The following is a 19,653-nucleotide window of genomic DNA, read 5'->3' as shown; positions in this document are numbered from 1 at the left end:
CTGCAAGATCAAAGAAAAAATTCATGTGTTATTTTCTGCACCAAAGATTTACAGTTACTTAATCCCTTTCCACAGATACAAGAATTTCAATGCAAGTGACACAGCATCTTAAGACCAGACTAAAATGAAATACTTGGTACCAGTATTGACTATTTTTGTTCCATCAAGCATTTACAAAGCCAGGCATCTGTAAAACCTGGCAATGAAGAAAATTATGAAAATGAACCTTTGTATTTTTTTAAGATCCAATTCCCTACTGTTCTTAAGCAAAATCAGTATTTGGTACCAAGCAAAACATACTCCTTACGAATACGGTCTCATGCCTTTAACACAAGCACATACGAGACATGTGTATGCTGTACTAAACTCACCATGATAACGAAGCAGTTTGCTAATAATATTAATATTTTTAAACAAACACAAAAATAATTCATTTGCTCAGATGTGTCTAAATGACATACAAGTTCTGGAAACAAGGAGAAAAGAGATTTTAAGCATAGAAATCTTAACAGCTGTCCCTTTAAAAGTACTAAAATCCTTAATGACTTGAGCATTACTACAATGTATTTTAATAAAATCTTAAGGACTTACAAATAAAAATTCTCAATATAATTTTTAACTTAGTTGGCCCTTTTCAGAGTAAAGTTTGCAGTAACTAACTTACTCTAACTTAACTACCATCACTGTATATTTGTGACACTAACAAATGTTACCTTCTCAATTTGGCAGCAAAAAAGATTGAGACAAATTATTTTCAGCTGCAATAATATTTTAACATTTCTGGGTTCTATCCCCATGAGGAAATATCCAGTGATAGCTTTTTATCTACTCAACAACTCCAAAACTGTGTATCTTGTGACTACCAGTTATTAAATATAAATTATATACCCCTCCCTACTGAAACTCCCTACTGAAACAAACCCAAATAAAAAATACAACATAATGCATGAATAGTTAGGGAAATCCCCTTATTCACAAGTCACACAATTTCAGTCTTTTGCGTCTGAAAATGGAACCTTTGCTGCACCTTTCTACAGAAGGAATGTTTACAAGTGTGGAGTTTTCACAATCAGAAAAAGATTACTTCGAGATGGCATTCTCCATGGCACACACTTTAGAAACATCAAAACAAGGTTCAAATAACTCAACTCTTGACTTTCCTGGGCTCCTACAAACCTCTTTCTCTGTAGCTGTTGAAGATGGTAAACCTTATTCTAAGGGTATTTTAATATAGGAAAATGTACCAACATTGATATAAACAATAACTATACACAACTATGAAGAAGATTTAGACACCAAGACACCTTCTGGAGCTGAAATTAAATTATATAAAACTTCTATCTCCTGTGATACTATAAATGTAGTAGTTAGTCAGAATACAGATGCAACTGCAGTAATGTGTAAAGCACTGGCCAGTCATTAAGCAAAAAATGTACCTTACTCACAAAATCAGAAATGAATGCAAACATATAGCTATGAAAGGGATGATTTGATCCTCTCCCTTTTTAAACTGCTCTGAATTTATTAATTTAAATGGCAGGCAAAAATTTTAACATCTCAGCATAGGAATTATTTTGTTTTTGTCTTTTAACAGATGGCAATTACGTTTTCTGAAAATAGCAGAATTTTACTTTAAGTCGTTCTACTATACCTAAACTATATAAAAACATATGAGCAAATCTTCATGGCCAGTTTCTAAGAACTATCTTAATTCAAAATACTGATATTCAGAGAAAAAAATCAAGTGTATGATCTGGTTTAATAATGAAATATTGTTAATAAAAATGGAGAGGGTTTCTCTGTTTTGCAGTGTTGAGAATCTCAGATCCTAGGGCACATATGGCTGGATAACTGTGATAATGAAAAATGCCCAGGGGAGGGAATATTTTTGCTTCATTTTGTTACAGATCAACAAGTCAACCTTCATTATGCATTTCATTGTAGTGTAGAAGAAAAAAGAAAAGTACTCCTGATGCCTTAAGTTTTAGCTTTCATATTTTTTAGATGCTGTACTGCCTTAGTGTGTGACTCTGAACTTCATATAAAGTGTTAGCAAGTTCAGTTAGACAAAACAATCCTTTTCCAGCCTGAGAACCAAGGACACCGTTGCAACTTCAGGCCCAAAAAGTGTAAACAGTGAATTGAGGAGAGCAGTCTGAGAGGATGGGACTTCATAACTGTAATTGCACAATTAACCCCAATATTTAAATGGACCAAAACTTATAAAAGTGTGAGAACTCGTGACTGGTCATCCATCTTGGGCAGAGCCATGGCCGGGCTCTTGTACTGCCCAAGGTATATCCTTTGAAGGCCTTTTAGTAAATACCTACTTTATTTCTTTAACTCTGGCTAGCCTCTTTAGGCATCACTCTAGTACCTGTGGATATACACATTCTATAGGATTTCTGGTACCCATATTAAATTACTTATGATTTCAGCAGTTACAGATTATAATTTCTCTCTCTCTCTTTTACTGCCTTCAACAGTGAGGACCTCTAGTTTAGTCTTGGCATAATATATAAAGAATAATTTATTACTAAATGGCAAATTGGAAGGTCCACAGGACAGTGAGTAAACTACCAAGGTCTTAAAAAGCAACTAAATCACAAATATTTGTATTTGATGGTTAGAAAGAATTCTTTTCCCAAACAGAGTTTAAGTAAAAAATTGAGGATTTATTTCAAAAGTTTGTTAGAAAAAGAAAACCCAGGTTTTTAATCTTATTTACTGAATTTTAAAAGGAGTTTTTAACAATAAACTTGTTTAGATTTTTTTTTAAAGACAGCTGTTGAAAGGGAAAATTAGAAAAACAACATGCAACAAACATAAAAAGTGAGGAAAAAAATCTATTCAGTAAAGACATTTTTGACAAAAGAAACTCTAGTAAGAATAGCAGTATCTACCTAATAGGCAAGAAAAGTTACTTCCAAAGCAAACACATCAGAAACATTAATTATTTCTTCTGCACTAAGAAGGAAGTAGGATAACTCTCTTCAGTCAGATAAAAATGCTTTTTGATGCCTTCAGTAAGTGCAAAGTGCCAGCTGAAAAATAATGATTGATTATTTTCTTTTTACATAAGGGAATGTGCATAATGCGACAATGGGTTCCAAAAGATTTGGAGCAATATTGGGTCTCAGCATATTAATTTCTAATTGAATCTTGGAATCTTAGAGAAGCTAGCTGAGTGCTGCTCTTTCATCCATGCTGAAAACCCAAACCAAAGTGTCTTGGAAGAAATATTGGAAAAGCTAATAAAAATAAACTAATAAACAATAAGTTGACATGGTTTTGCTGAGGATCAGATTCTGGCAAAGAATTCACTTTTTGATGAAGTTACCAGTTAAGCTGACAAAGATAACTATGAAAATGTTCCAGTTTTTGAAAGGCATTATAAAACACAAATAAAAATTATTTAAAAGCAAACGATAAACAATATGAAAATCAAATCTACTTTTTCTGAGATTTATGATTCCTTGGGGGTGTTTTGCTAGGGGCATTTTTAGCCATCATTACCAAGTCTGACATGACCAAAAACTTCAGTGGACTTGAGAAATAAAGATAAGATTACTGGTGATAACATGTGCTGACAGAATCAGGATTGATGGGAAGTAAATAATGAAGAGACAATGTCATAGAAAGCAGTATGGAGTGTTTGGTAAAGTTCATTAACTCAAAGAGACATTTTAATACAAATGAATGTAAAGTTACATATGAAATAACAAGCTGTTCAGTCTGCAGTGAAATACAGGGAAACAACACCCTGAAAAACAGTGACAAAAATATTTAGTGGTCACAATGAATAAGCAATATGGGGTTTTATTGTACTGTTGTGCTTATATCAACAATGGGATATGGCAAGTAAGAAATAGTTTTCACTGATATTGGAATGTGGCTTCTAGTGTTGCTGACCAGGGGTACGATTACCAATGTTGATGAGTTAGAAAGGAACCAAAGGCTCAAAAATGAGGACTACAAAAAGTGCATGGTCATGACAGGCTTTAGAAGCTCATTCTCTTTTCAAATAAGGTAACATTTCCTTCTGTTTTTCTCATGCTCTGTCAGGCAGTTGGACTAGATGATCATTGTAGGTCCCTTCCAGCATGAAAGAAAAACAACTGTAGTATGTCACAACACTTTTCATACCTGTAGCTCCTCTTACTTTTGTTTTCCTTTCTTTTGGCTTTTAAAAATTATTTCTCCTTCCTATTATGTAATTTTGCTGGGTTTATGTTTTGGTTATTTGTAAATATATTCATCTAAAAGCTCAGCCACTCAATCAACTCTTCAAATTTGTGAGAAAAGAAATTCACAAACATTTAAAACCATAAAACTTTGCTCTAATCCACATTGCTGGAATAGCCTCTACAATGTACAAAATGTTTGTGATTTAATGTTAGATTATATGGTCCTGCTGTGTTTTGCTTCCATGCTGCGATAGGAAGCAAATATCCTCAGGAATATCCTTAAATCATGACTATCTTCACTTTCTCAGCCTCATTATGAACAATTGTAATTCCTTATAGAAATAAAGGCCAAGAGATGATTAAAAAATACTTTGAAAAGTGACATTATAAATTTTAAAGGATTGCCCACAAGTATACCTTTGGGATCCTTTTTCTGTTTGCAGAAAGAGTCAGTTTTTTCTGTGTTGATGAAAACCACATCATTTCTATCTCATTTTTTTCATTTTCAGAACTTCTGGCAGGCTAAACTTTGTGGAAGGAGGCCAAGGAGATCTACTTCAGCTGGTTTCCCAGTGCTAGCTTACTTCAACACTTTACCCCAATTTTATGCTGCCTTCCGATCATGGATAGGTGGAAATGAACACCCTGTAGCATCACAGCACTTAAATCCACCATGGCAGCACCCAGAAGCTGTGCTGGGGCACAGCAAGCGAAGCAGCATCCTTAGGGAAGGTCAGCAATGAGGAAGAGAGCTCCTGGCTGCAGGAATGCCTTTTATAAAGGGTAAGCATCTGAGCTATGCTTACTAATTATGATCACTTGTTCATTATTATTTTTATTTCTATCAATTCTTTGCCCTTTTCTCCCTAATTTCTACCCTTCTGCTATACCTCTTACCACCCTAATGCAAGCTGCAGAAAATGATGCTTTGCATTTATCTTGTGCACAGTGCAGCGGTGCTCCAGCTCTGCTCCATCTCTAAGCACTGCTGTATTAATAGCAACGATGGTAGAGATACAGGGGGAAAAAATCAGAACTGACAGATATTTCTGGATGATGTATTCACAATAATACTTTATATTCCAACTACAAGAAGGGAGGTATTAAAACAGCAGCTAAAAAATGAAACAGATCCAGATCTCTTTTATCTGATCATTCCAATCATGATTTTTAAAGCATTAGCTATGGAGCAACCTGAACCTCTGGAGCACATCTTAGAACAACACAGGACATGAACGAGAAAAAGAGCTACTTGGTTAATGGGTAAGATGATGCCTCAACCAAAACTGTAACAAATTTGGAGCTACATGAAGGCAGGCACAGCAACAGATCTACTGGTCTATGCTGTTGCAGAGGCCATTTCCAAAATTCTAACTGGAACAACTAAAATTTAAAGGAGATGCAGTAATCAGGCAAGCCCAACAAAGCTTGTTCCAGGTCTGAAAAGCAATCACTAAAGTGATATAATTCCTGAAATAAGCTGATTTGACAACTGTCTGGAAGAACTTAGGTCAAATAAACGCTTGGTATGATATTACAATGTAACAGACAAAAGCATTGAAGACCTGGAAGCCTCTGAGGATGACAAACCACAACACAATTGGATGCACCATGAATCCTATTTGCATTTTTGAGACAAATGTTTCTGTGTCATTTCAGTATTTCTTTTTAAAAGCTAAGGCAAGAAATTCTATGGCCTGTGCAGCAGCTAAATTGAAAACAGAATCTTAAAAAATAATAAATGTTATTAATAATTTCACCTTAAATCAGATCTGCTGAATATTTTCTAGTATTCTAAATAAATATTATAATCCTCTAATGGAATAGGAACAAACACTTTCTTCTGTAACAACTGCCAGCTCTCTATAACCTGTGATGATTAGCAGACAGATTTTATTCCTTAACAAATCATGTAATCTTAGACACTTAATACATTATTTTGCAAGAGAATTTCATTGATCTTCACTTCAGACTGTTTGTGATTTGCTATGCAGTAATTACAGTATCTTTAACTACTATATGCCTAATTTTCCCCCAAAACAAAACAAAACTGCAGTATGATCTCCCAGCACTGCTGCAAGAATGACGTAATTCTTGGTACAACTACTGTCATATTCATTGCCAAACAATCAACAGAGCAGTGCAACACTTTTAAATGGTTAAATCTACCTTGTTAATAATCATCAGCAAATATTTAGGATGTTCCCAATAAAGGGAAAAGTGATTGGTGGAAATGCTCAGTTATTTTGTTCCCTTCCAGCTTTTACTGACTGCCAGAATGACATCTGTTGCCAGAACAGGAGATATTGTTTATGAGTCTCCTGAAATGTGGATACGTAAGACGCTGCCTGTAACATGATGAGAAATAGGTTTACAGTCAAGAACAGTGTTAATACTCGGAAGTCCTTTCTGATTTTCTTTTAATTAGACTTATAAAAGAATCCCCTCTTGTATAAAATTCTCCTCCAACATTCAGAAGAAAAAGTCACTATTCTGTCAATAATATTTGGTTTCAAGTAGTAAATGAGGAACTTACAGCTGAGACAGAGGCTAGTCTGTTACTCTATTTATGTGTGAGTGTAAAGTTTAACCAATCAGATTTCCTATTTTCAGAATTTTACACCATAATTACCCACAATGCTCATTATGCTCAAAAAGATGGTGGGCCCAGATTTATAGGAAGAATATATTTTTCCAGGGCAAGGTAAATTCTACAGCTAGGCAGATGCTGTTGTCTTTGAAATCATGCCAACTTGTGCAGGGTTCAGGCAGAAACATAAGCAATGCATTTAACATAATCTGAGCTTATTCTTTGTCTCATGAGTGAATGGTTTGCATTAAATGATATACTGTTTTAAGGAAGCTGTGTCCAGAAACCCTACCTAAAATAATGGCCTTCTGATGCTAGGTATTACATATAAAAGGGAAGGATCTATAACGTAAGTAGATAAATCTTAAGAAAAAGGAAGTCTCACTATCTCAAATTTACAGACAGAACTGAAGCTGAAGAGACCAAGGCATAACAGAACCAGGAACTGAACCCAGATCTCAAGTCACCGACCTAATAGCCTAATCACAAAGCATCTTTCCTGTAGATAATGAAGACAAAACAGTTTCTTAAGGGATAAAATAGTGACCCAGTTCTGCTGTCATATATATTTTGCAACTCTGCTTCTATCATCACAGTCATGGGAGGATGGGCACGGCAGTCAGTCTCAATATGTATGTGTGCATATATCACAGTACATGATGTAAGATACTCCCAAAATAGTGATTTTTGCAGCCGGAATTTTCTTGTCATCTTATAAGGCATCAAACATTATCAAAACACAGAATGAACTCCAACAGCAGCTGCTATTGAAGATAATTGACTATAACCAGTAAGTTTTCATGAACATCAGTTAAGCCAATATTAAAAACTCTGCAAAAATTATCCTGTTAAACTGTTTAAAAGCATCAGTTCTAAGGGCTGATAGTGTAATGGAAGATGGACCTTAAAGATAGCAAACTGGGTCAATACCTCACTTGCTATATGCATCTTAGAAAAACACATTTGATGGAACACTGAAAAAGTAATCCAGCCCTTCTTGCACTTCCTATATATAATTTTTTTCTTCATTTAAAAATATCCCAGTTTCCTCCCTTAGAAATATAGAGGCCTAAACTGTAAACTTAGGTAAAATGAGAATATGGGTTTTTTTATGATTGTGATTATATATAGAGAGATACTTTGAACACCAACATCCTTGGTAACTATTATTTTGGTACTTACCATGGTTTATCCCGTGATACTTTTGAAGGAAAGACTGTGTGCTGTTTGCTACTGGAGGTAAGTAGATTGTCTTTGGGCGTTTTGAATGGCTTTGAGTTGCTGCTGACAGGGTTATGGCCGCTGATACAGGATTTCGGTTTCATCTGTACTAGGGATGTCCTGGAATTACAGGCTGGAGAAGCTGGAGAAGGGGAAGGTTTACACATTGAACTGTGTCTTCGTTCTGTAACAGAAAAGGAATGAATTTTACAACATGTCATAGGCTAAAATTAAAAATACAAGTTGGGAAAGAGGAAATTGCTCTTCTCTATGCTAGTTACAATGATTTTCATCACTCCAAAGAACACCAGTTCATTATTGTTGTGATTGTAATCAAGCCAAATGATAATTAGACAAAATCAGCTTCATAAAGTGCTCTGAAAAAAATGTAAAATATAGTAAAATAAATGGCAATTATCTAGCAGAAAATTTATATTTGGTGTACGAAGTCTTTCATGCTGAGAAGAAATGAGAGTATGTAGCAGCTAACACAACTCAGTAAAATGATCTGTGACAGATATGTGATTGCTCCTAAAATGGTTCATGATGAATTCATCTGGCCTGGTTATTGGGCAGTTTACTTTATGACTACCTTGTTTTAATTTTAATGAGAAACTGTAAGGAAAACAACGGGAAGACTGAAAAGCAGCTAAAGGTCTACTGTTCCCGGCCCTTCCAGAGAGGCAGGCTCTGCCTGGTCTGCTTGGCTATCTCCAAGCACCATGCAAGATAAAAATTTGAGATTTTTTCTACACAGAGCAAATGGCATGTGCAAAAAACCTAGGAAGTTTATGTCTCAGTTACAAATGTGGCATCTGGAGGTCAGCACTACTCATGCTCACACCAGAGGCCTCTCAAGCACTGCAAAAAAGCAAGGCCTGGCTGATCCAGCCAGATAGACAGGCTTCAGTGAAATTGTTTTGGTTGGGTCATTATTAATATTTTTCTAGAATATAAATGTCCAATCCATCATATTTTTAAGTAAAAAGACTGTTTTGGCCATCCTTTACTAATCATATCTTTCTCCAGGGTAGAAGTGCCAGTGCTTGGCCAGCCAGCTGCATCAGTGTGCAGCGAACAACAGGCTTGTGCTGCGAACTTCAGCACAACTACAAAACATTACAAGAGACAGGAGCTGATCTTTGCTGTAAGATTTTTGAGGGGTGCTCTAAATCTTGAACAGTCCTGTTGGCCCCATTTGTGAAGCACCCTTTCCCCAGCCCCAGTGCTCCCTAGCCAAAGGCAGCATCAGGTGGCACAGACGGGCTGGGGGAAGAGGAATTTTCCAGTCAGCAGGGCCTGGCTCATTGGCACTGACTGCAGTCTGCTGGTGCCCAAACACCAAGAGCCTGATCACAGAAGGGATCAGAAAGGTACCCCCACAACCAACAGAGTAATCAAATGTAGCAAGCGGAATCTAAGCACAGGCCAAGTACTTCAGACAAGCTGGAGTTTCTCATTCAACATGCAGCAATTTTTCCTTGCCTAAAGCCTTCAGCACTTAACTTGAAGAATCCAAGTGGGCGCTACTCTTTGAGCTTGACCACCATCACCCAGTCAACCAAGAGCAGGTTAAGAAAGTACCACTGACCTGCTAATACATGGGAAGGTTTTGTATTTGCATCATCAAGCCTGCACTTGCTAGTTTGATATTTCAAGGACACCTAAGAAAAATTTTCCCACACAGAATCAAAACATGACAATTTGTCTGGCATCCTCACAAGTAAAAACTTGCCAGTAGCAGAAGGATTCATCCATGATTAACTTGCAATACGCAAATACCTCAAGAACAAAGAGAAATGCTTAAAAAATATTCCAAAATGTTTCTATTAGATCTCAAATGACTAAATAAAGACATTTTTTATTTAAGATCAAGCATTTCCATATCTTCACATTCACAGCTTTAATTACCAATGCTGGAATTTCCTCCAGATTCTCCTGCAACTCAAGAGCAAAACAGTCTTAATTTTTTTTCAAATACAAAAATGTCTATCCTCACTCCCGTAACATCCCCTATCATTTGCCAGTTTTCACCCCACCACACACTTCAGTGTGCAGCCTCTGCCTTTAAAACTCTTTTGCAGGATGCAGTGGATTTACATTCATTTCACCTCACATTTGTGGTGACATCTGTGTAAGCTATACATCTGATTCTGAAATGCACAGTTCCATTAACGATCTATTTATTTTATTAAATAATAGTTATTGTTTCAAGATTTACCAATCTTCTCAGCACCTATTTAATAAATTTTGAATAGGCTAATAAAAATTGCAACTTTCCCATTAATTACTGGAGGACTGATGAAAACAAAATGCTATGCTACCAACAAAATCAAGTTGTATATAAAGTAAAACTTGGGAGAAAATATGTTTTCCACACACATACTATATAAACTTAGGATTAATTACTCCAATTTTCAACACAGCTACTGGTTTTCTTAGGCCTGACAGCTTTCTACTAAACTGTGTCATCAATATCAGCCCTATGGATATGTTTGGAAATGAAATATATTACTCTTATTAAAATTAATCTTCTGGAAAGATGAATATTCAAGATACTGTTTGGTGGTCATTCTTATGATCAGAACAGACTGCTATAATTAGCATTTCCTTTTACCTCCTCAAACACCCCTCTTCCCCCAAAGCATGGCTACACAAAGTCTTCCACCTTTTAGACAGACTCCAATACACATTTGAGTATCATCAGCGTTACCCATCTTTTCTTCAAATTTCTTAGAATGGAAATAGAAACTGCGACTTTTGTAGTCATGCAGGAGAAAGAATGTGAATAGTCAATGCCACACAACCAGAGGTGTTCTGAGACGCTGCTTGGATGGGTAAAATTTGCGCATTTCCTCACTAAAGTTAATGTCAATTCAATGTCAGCAGAAGATGATGGCAGGAACACCTTGCAGGTATGGCACAGTGGAGAGCTGGAAGAGTAATTCCCTCCAAAGGGGCAGAAACTCCTGTTTGAGCTGAGCAAGCATGCTTGCAAGAGCCTGTATTTGACAAAGGTGTGAATTCTCAGACAAATCTCAATGGTGAGGGCATAAATTGTAACTAAATATTGGTGTATATTCCTTCTCAAGAACTATCAAGTTGCCTCTCAATTCTGCATTTCTTACAATGTACATGGTAGTCAATCACCCTTAGACAATGGTAGTATGTTTCAGAGAAATAATGGGAATATGTGACAAAAAAAGGTCATCAGCTGTCAGACCACCTGCTAAAACCAGGGTGGTGGTGGCCTCCTCTATCAAATTGACTTTTATGATCAAATCCATTTAAAAATTTTTTTACTAATTTGTCTGTTCCTATTTTACATATATACAAGGAATGACACATAATGTCCAAATCTACTATTATACAGCCTATGCAATAAATTAATGTGCAAATAAAAGACATTTGCACATCAAATAGTTGTGATAACATTAAATATTCACATTCTAACATATTCAGGAGACAATCAGCTATCTGTGTAACACTTTCTACGCTCATTTGCAGTTCATATGTAGACAGATTAGTTCTAGTAGAGCAGGTGAACTTGTTTTCACACAGCTGTGGACATGGCCATTCACATACAGCAGTGATACAGCCAGTGGACATTGATGAAAATAAAGAAGAATGAAAGTTTTTGCCCCTAGAAATGATAAAATGCAGCAAGGCAACTAGAAAACCAGTTATCATCACTGATAAGATACTAACCTAAATTCTGTACACTTTTCAGCAATGCTATGAATATGTGCTCCAGTTTAAAAGATAATTTTTCTGATTCATTTATATACTTCCAAATGGATGCATACATTCCCCATAAATAACAACACATATTCTGTTTTGTTTCTAAATACCAGGTGTTGTCAAATCCAAGAGCACAGGAGCACAATCAAAGTTACAATCCTCTTTACCACATTAATCTTTCTGCAACTTCTCAGCTGTCTCAGCGCAGCCACTGCAAGCAAGTGACAAGCAATATGTGACTTCTGCTGTCAAATAGTTAACGTATTAATGGCATTAATCTCAGAGGAAATTTTAACACTCTCACTGAATTACCTCACTCTCTATAGAATCAATTTCAGATCAATATCTTTTTCTATTCAGTGGTGAATGTCCGAAAGCCTGGCGCTCCGTACAGTTCTAAGGCGCACTGCAAACTCTGCATCAGTAGCATTGCAAATGATCTTAAACTATTCCAGGAGATTCTCCATGTCCTATGGAAACATGGATATAGTCCAACTTTCTCAGCCAAATCTGAATTGTTTGTAGATGTGAAGTCCTTATGTTGTTGGAGACCTAACAGTCCCTGAATCTCCAGAGCTTCTCTCCTATGCCCTTATACTCCATTTTTAATCCTCCTTCCTGCCTCCTGCACAATGCAACGCCCTGCCTTTCCCCAAATCTCTGCTGCAGCTGCCAAAGTCCTCTAGGTCTGCCTTGAAATCTGTAATTCCACTGGATCCTCTCTGATGGGTCACCAGGGAATACTAGCAGCTGTTTTGCAGGAAACACCACATCTTCTAATCATAAGCAAAAAAAGAAAAGCAATAGAGGGGCAACATGAGCTCCAGAGCCACAAGCACAGCATGTGGGAAAATGAGGCAAAACCACATTCTGAGTAGAAAGTCTCTTTTGAAATTTTTGCCTCGACTCATATACACAAGATCAAGCACTCAGCTGACAGTAAACCTTATAATGACACTACAGCAAAAATGATGCCAGTAAAGTATTTCAAACATTGCAGTTCCTACCAAAAAACAACTTTATGTGATCCTGAAACTGCAGATTATCTCTTATCTGGACTAGAAACAAAACCCCATTTTTTAGTATGTCCCACCTGCATCCACATTCTCACCCAACATGTGCTACTCAAAATCGATCAATTCAAGTGAAAAGTTTTTTCCCAGTTAGTGCCTTCTCCATGAATATGACAGACAATCGTGGAGGAAAAATGTAAGGATATAATTTGAGCATAGAGAAAGATATGTCTTTCATCTTTCAGTGCTTTTTTTTTTTTTCAGATACTTGAAACAAAACGGGGAAAAAAACTCTCCTTCATGCTGTCAGAAGACAGACACTAAAACTTTGTCAGCACCAGTCATTTTGAAACATTACTCTTGTTTAGCATGATCTGACTTCCTGTGCACATGAGGCCTAAGCCAAAAATCAATTTTAGGTTGACCCATGAATAACTCAGAGACCCAGTGTTATGGATTATAGCTCGATAAAAATTAACAAAATTTAATTGCTAAAGCTCAGAAAGGTAATAAAGTTATTTACTGCTAGTAAGCATTTATAGAATAATAAAACTCCTTTTTAAGCTTGTATTCATCACAACACTTGAGTTCATAGTCCTTTTACTTGGAATAACATTAAGTAACTGATCCAACAGCCCTTAACACAATATGAATACTGTTACTCCCCATTTACAATATTTAAGCAGATGGTAATGAAATTTAGTATCTCACAGTCTTGTTGATGAAGATGTTACTCATGGTAACTCACATCACTTAAGCACATATTACAGTTTTTCTATTTACATTATATCCTGAGGTGCTTTGTTACACAGCCTTTCACAGTGCAAAGTTGAGCAATGTATACTTACAATTTCAATAAAGGGTAAATGAAACCTACCACCTTTTACTGATCCCAGTTCAAAGTTTGCAAATGTACTTGGCATTAATCCTAATAAAACCAAAACAGAAAAAACCCCACACATGCCCGAAAAGCAACAGCCAGCAACCAGAAAATGAACAACCTAGACTCTTGCAGAAATGTGTCATCTTGCAGGAACTGGCAGCTGGTTCATAACAAGAATTCATAAACACCTTGTAAGCACTTTCATTTTGCAGCCAAAGTCTGAAAAAACACTAGCAAAACCCGGTACGTGAGGTTAAACAAAAATAAAATTGTATTTGATATTAGCAAACTACAGTATAATGTTGCAAGACTGAAGGATAACTTTACCAGCTTTTTTGACAAAATACTATTCCAAGTCCAGCTGAAAAAGTTTGGAAATAATATCCGCAAACTGTTCCACCCTTCTTGCACTGCGCACTGGAAAGGAAATAGCACAGTCGGTTTCATTTTGATACTTCTTGTAAACTGACAAAGGAAATAAACTGCCAGCTTCAACCCCCGGACTGATCTGCTGCGTAAAACACTGCTCAACAATCACAAGCTTCATTCCAGGTCAAATGACATAATTGGGAAATTATCAAGTGCTAAAATAACCACCGTTCTGCTGGTGTTTATTTACAATAAACACAAGCTTCGCTTTCTGACAGAAACCCACTAAAACGATTCTCCATTTCACAAAGTCTACAAGTGAGTAGGATCAGCAAAATTATGCAAAACATCCTGCTAGAAGAAGAAATGTAAACTGAGCCACTTACAGAGAGGAGCAGGCTGCCAACTTAATCTGATTCTACGACGACTGTAAACATGTACTTTTGGAACGTGAAGCGATTCACATTGCCACAGATGCCGTCAGAGAAACACAGCAACGTGATTAGGTATTCTGCACACGGGGGAAAATCCGGCAGATGACCTGCCGCAGCAAATACCAGATCTGTGCTCACACACACCAACTGTTTTGACTACAGGCACTTGTTAAGCACCAAGTTTCGGTCCTACCAGTTGGACACCAGAACTGAACCCGTGCCAAGAACAACACGAGCTGAAAACGGCTGCAGGGTTTTTTTTTTTTCCTTTTTCTTTTTTGCTTTTTTTTTTAGTAATTGTTGATACAACTCAAGTAACTGCAGAAATGAACCAAAGTGCAAAATTAAAAGGAGCAAAACCCACAAGTGTATATTTAGAAGAGGACACTGAATTTTAACTTCCTTAATCCAGGAAAGAAGGAGAGTGCTTGTGTACAACACAGTAGGATGATCCTGATGTTTTCCTGGAAATTCTTTTATTTATGGGATAACCTGGCATTTGTCAGGATAATTATAAAACACATGAGAAATAATCTCTAGACTACCAATATTTTAAATTTACGTGGCCAAATATCTTAAAAATGGCAAAATTCCATAAAGAGCTATACACAGCACTTCCCAGAACACTATTATTCCTCATGAATAAAAAGCATGAAAAGAAAGAAGGGTCAAATGGAACTCCAAAAATGTTCAATTAGTGCAATTAGCTATCCTAAATGTAAACTGAAACTTCTGGGTACTTGCCTACTTCTTTTATAAGGATTCTGAGATATAAATATGAAGCTCCAAGGTATCACTGAAGTATCAGACAGACAGGAAAACAATAGAAGTGTGAATACCCTGCTCTGGTGACAATGTCAGTCTTCACACCATTGAGCAGGAAGACCTAGATTTAATGTAGTGTCAAGGCCTGTTTCTACAGCTACAAAAGGGGATATTAATGATTTAGGGTGTTACCTTGATTTAAAAAGGAATTGAAGACTTAAGTAGGAATTCATCACTCCTGTAATGACACAATTCTCTACCTGTAACCAGCATTTGCCACCTGACACATTGCTACTGCAGAAAAAATGTCAATTTTCAATTCTATATTTCTCAGCTCAGCAAGGCCAAAAATCCCCAGACAAAAAATAAGTAAGGGAGCTAATGAATCTTGGGTACACACTTTTCTGAGTGACACCCTACCAAAGAAAAGCAAGGAAAGCTTATGCACAGAAATTTCACATTCTGCTGGAGGAGATGCTCAGGTAAGCCCAACATGAAACAAGAGTCTGAGCTAAATACCACCTCAAACCTTGTGTCCAGCACCACAAGGACAGCCCTCATCAACCTTTTGCACTGGTATCTTACTACCTGCTGACCCACATTCCCACTGTTTTTGTACTCGGAGGATGGAAACGCATCATTAGCCTTAAACTTAGGACAGACACATCAGGTGAAATGCTAAAATATTTCTAGCAGTCAAGCCACAGTACTCTCAAAGGTAAATACTGCCAACAAATCAGAATTTTGTGGGTAATTTTATATGTGAAGAGAAATTTTTTATTTGGCTAAATGTACACATTTATAAACAAATCACCTATTCATTTATTCAAACACCTGATTTAAATAATTACACTTCAGATTGTTGCAAAATAGAGGAAAAATTAGTATTGTCATCCTCTCATGCTTTGTACCATATAATAGACCTGTTCCCTCAGGCAGATCTTTCACATTCAAGGTCATCTAATGACACATATTTTTATACTTGTAAGGTAAAATATTTCACTGTATCTCTATTTCCCTCTTTAACTATTTTTACATAACAATAACAAAGTAATTTATGTACATTATTGCTTTAAGAATTAACTAAATGTTTCCCCTTATCTATCACAAACCAGAAATGTTTAATGTTTCACTTGATCAAAAAATATATAATGTTATTCCTTTTTACTGTTAAGAAAAGATAAGCCATTGCAAAGTGAGATGGGACTGCTGAGGTGGTTTGGAAAAAAACAATGCTCTACTATGACTCCAAGAAAACAGATTATTATTTTTAGGTGACATATTCTTCACCTGGCTCTGTGAAAAACATGACACCAGATTTTACTGGTAATATCAAGATCACATATCATTATCTTATTTCATCATTCAGTATCAATAACTTCTAGAGAAACAGTAACTTCACTGAAATTAGCCCAAAATAACATCTTTGCAGGACTTACATATAAGCTGTTGTTTAAACCTTTTGGCTTTTTCTGTTACTTGGGATCCAAACCCAGCACCTGGTGAATCAACGTATTTCTTAAAAAGCTGGTTTTTAAGCACAAAAATAATGGATTTTCTTTTTCTAAAAATTCGGAGGTTTGAATGGTAAATTGCTCAATCTCTGTTACCCTGAGCTTCTTTGTCCCCCAGTAGCCTCATAATTTCATCCTGCAGCCACAGTCTTTGTCCCTCTCCCCAAGGGATAAGTTCTGTTTGGTCTGCAGGTAGGCATGTGCCAGCTGTCAGTACAAGCTGTAAATGTGCTACTATCACATGGAACACTGTTCTCTGAGCCACATTATTTTAGCTATCTCCTCACAGCTGCTGATCTTCACAAGACTGCTGAAACTTTAGATTTTTGAACCAAATCAGCAAAGAGCTAAGAATTCTCAGACAAAAAATACAATTGCATAAGGTTTATTGCTATTATTATTTTTATTACTAGTAACGTTATTACAATAATTATAGTATTTTAGGAAATCCAAGCTAAAATCTACATATGATTTTTTTTTACTTGGTTTTCTGTGTTTGCCACTCTTCATGGGTATTCCAAGGCATCAAATCAATTCCCTTCGAATATTCTGACAAAATTTCAAAATCCAGGTAACTATACAGATCTGCCCAGCTAGGGACATTTTTTTGTTTTGAAAATTGAATGAGCTTACATTTAAGTTTCAATTGGCTTTATCAAAACCTGCTACAAAAGCAGCATAACTGTCAGTTCAGAATATTTCCTCATTCCAGACATTTTAGATAAATCAGTTCACTCATCTTTCAAGCACGTTATTTGCCAGAGGTAAGAAAATCTATTATTTAGAATGCTGCATGAATAACCACAAGTGATAACCCCTTAATACACAGCCTCCAAAATGAATGTGGAAAAACAATTCCTGAAGAGGTCACTTGTTCACATTTCCCTCATTACATACAATAGCTCTTACAAACAAGAAACCAAATTCCTAACCTTCTACAGAAAAAAACTCAAGAGACAGCACTGAAAAACATACCCAAATACAAAAGTGGGTTTGTAGGGCATTTTTAATCTGGTCCTCTCCCTTTAAGAAACTCTTTAGTTCTGTATTTACATACAGCTTCTTAATTCTGAAGTTGGTTTTCACTTTAACTTGCATCATTTATGACTTCTAACTGTGCAAACTAAAGAAACTCAGACCTAACTGCACATGAATGAAGTAAATTCAAGTTAACCTCTGAGAGTCCAAGTGACAACTACTTCATATTCTGACTCTTCATGCACCTCTTGAACATTCATCACTGCAATGAACTTCTCATACTACAAATTACTTCTTTTGGATAAACTATTTCCCCATTCATAATTTAACAATTTTCCCTTCATTGCTTGTGATGAGAGTTTTTTATGTCTACAGTATTAAGTGTCTGCTATACCTATATATATATATATATGTAGATAAGATTTTTTCTCAGATAGGTATTTGCTCAGTTTTTTTCAAGCTGAGTTTTTCAAAGTTTGTTGAAGTATGGTCAGTGTTTCAGATGCTGTGTGAAGAAAGGCATTTTCCAAGGCCACACAGCCATTAGAGTGCAGATCTTAATTTAAAGCATTCCAAGTTTATTCACCCACTGATGCTGCCTTTGTTTTAGAATAATGTGGCAGGAATGACACAGGGAGAAGAGACAGGTGATTTTCAGTACAACTATCTAACAAGATTCATGAACTGCTGTGAAGCACAGCTGTGCAATTCTGTTTTCCCTTCTCCCACTTCCAATGCCCTGAATAATCTGTCATCCAGTCAGATGGCTCTACCTTCCCATGGATCTGCTCAGAAGCACACACGTACCATATTTTAGAAAAGCTTTTGGAAAAAAAAAAAAGAAGTGTAGGTGCTCACCAGCTGAAGACACAGGATACTTTTCATATGAGGCATTCTAATTACTTTCTATAATTACTTCTATAAGCTAATAGAAAAACAATCTCATTAAAGCAAGGCATAGATCAACTCAGAACAATTCTTGTGAGTTTTAACATGGACAGTAAGCAAACAAACCAAGATGATTAGAAGTCCAACTTGAAGCAAGTCCATACAAATGAATCAGTTTTACCTGAAGACATTTAACTATTATATATGTAAAATGATGTCTCTGAGAAGAAGCATGCAATAAGTATCTTTCCAAGGTATCAAATGTTTCATGTGTGTCAGTCATTTTTGGTTTAAACCATGAGAGTCAATTGGAGCATATGTAAAACATTAGGATGATTATTTCCTACTAGGACTTAGCTGGCTTTTTGTAGTGCTAGAACCTGGTTTCACCATGCTTGGTGTAACATTTCACTTCAGGTGGGAAGATATGAATAGGACATATGTTTGCCAACATATGTGGTCAGTCAAGAAATGACTACAGAGAGTAAGGTTGGAAACTAACAGGAAGAAGAGAAAACAATTTTAAGACAAGGATTTCAAAGTGGGTTATTTATAGAGTCAACACACAATTATCCATGGTCAGATTATCTGTACCAGAGATGCAGAAACAAATCAGCTCCAGCTGGGCTCATTAGCAGAGGTGCAGCTGGGTGCAAATGTCCCTACACTTCTAGGGACATTGTGGGTTTAAAAATTACACAGCATATTTTTATCAGCCTAAGACTGAAGTCCTTTTTTGAATCTGAAGTGAGTCACTTTGGTTGTTTCTGTATAGCACTTCCAAAGGCAAGAGCACTGGGGAAAATGGCAAAGACTTCAGACAAAGCCACCACCTGGCAGTGCTACCCCCATGCTCTGGGTCCCAAGAAGTTTTATGAACTCAGGCACAGCGTCAAGCCCGAGCTGGCTGTGTGCATTCCTGCATTCTGTGTCAGGGCTGTGGCCTCCAGCAGGGAGCTGGGTGCAGACAAGCACCAGATACTTGTGACAAGGCAGGAGCCAGGCACCAACCAGCATGGCAAACAGCAGGCACCTCAAATACAGCTGGGGTAGCCTCTGTGCAGAGGGAC

The 19,653-nt window shown here is 36.6% G+C and overlaps 1 protein-coding gene across 5 annotated transcripts in view; it reads right to left on the bottom strand.

Annotated features, from left to right (window-relative positions):
• ATXN7L1 (ataxin 7 like 1) overlaps positions 1-19,653 on the bottom strand; it is a 107,610-nt gene that overhangs the window by 21,670 nt on the left and 66,287 nt on the right. For 4 of the 5 annotated variants that reach the window (XM_053977114.1, XM_053977113.1, XM_053977115.1 and 1 more), the window contains one exon: positions 7,960-8,182. In XM_053977114.1, the coding sequence (XP_053833089.1) occupies positions 7,960-8,182 (223 nt within the window). Of the gene's footprint in view, positions 1-7,959; positions 8,183-14,390; positions 14,423-19,653 lie in introns of those variants that run through there. The other variant, XM_053977116.1, reaches the window with a different exon arrangement.

Source organism: Vidua macroura, chromosome 5 (assembly GCF_024509145.1).
Source record: "Vidua macroura isolate BioBank_ID:100142 chromosome 5, ASM2450914v1, whole genome shotgun sequence".
NCBI classification, from domain to species: Eukaryota; Metazoa; Chordata; class Aves; order Passeriformes; family Viduidae; genus Vidua; species Vidua macroura.
The sequence above is the reverse complement of the archived record's forward strand: the minus strand, read 5'-3'. Positions and strand labels throughout refer to the sequence as shown.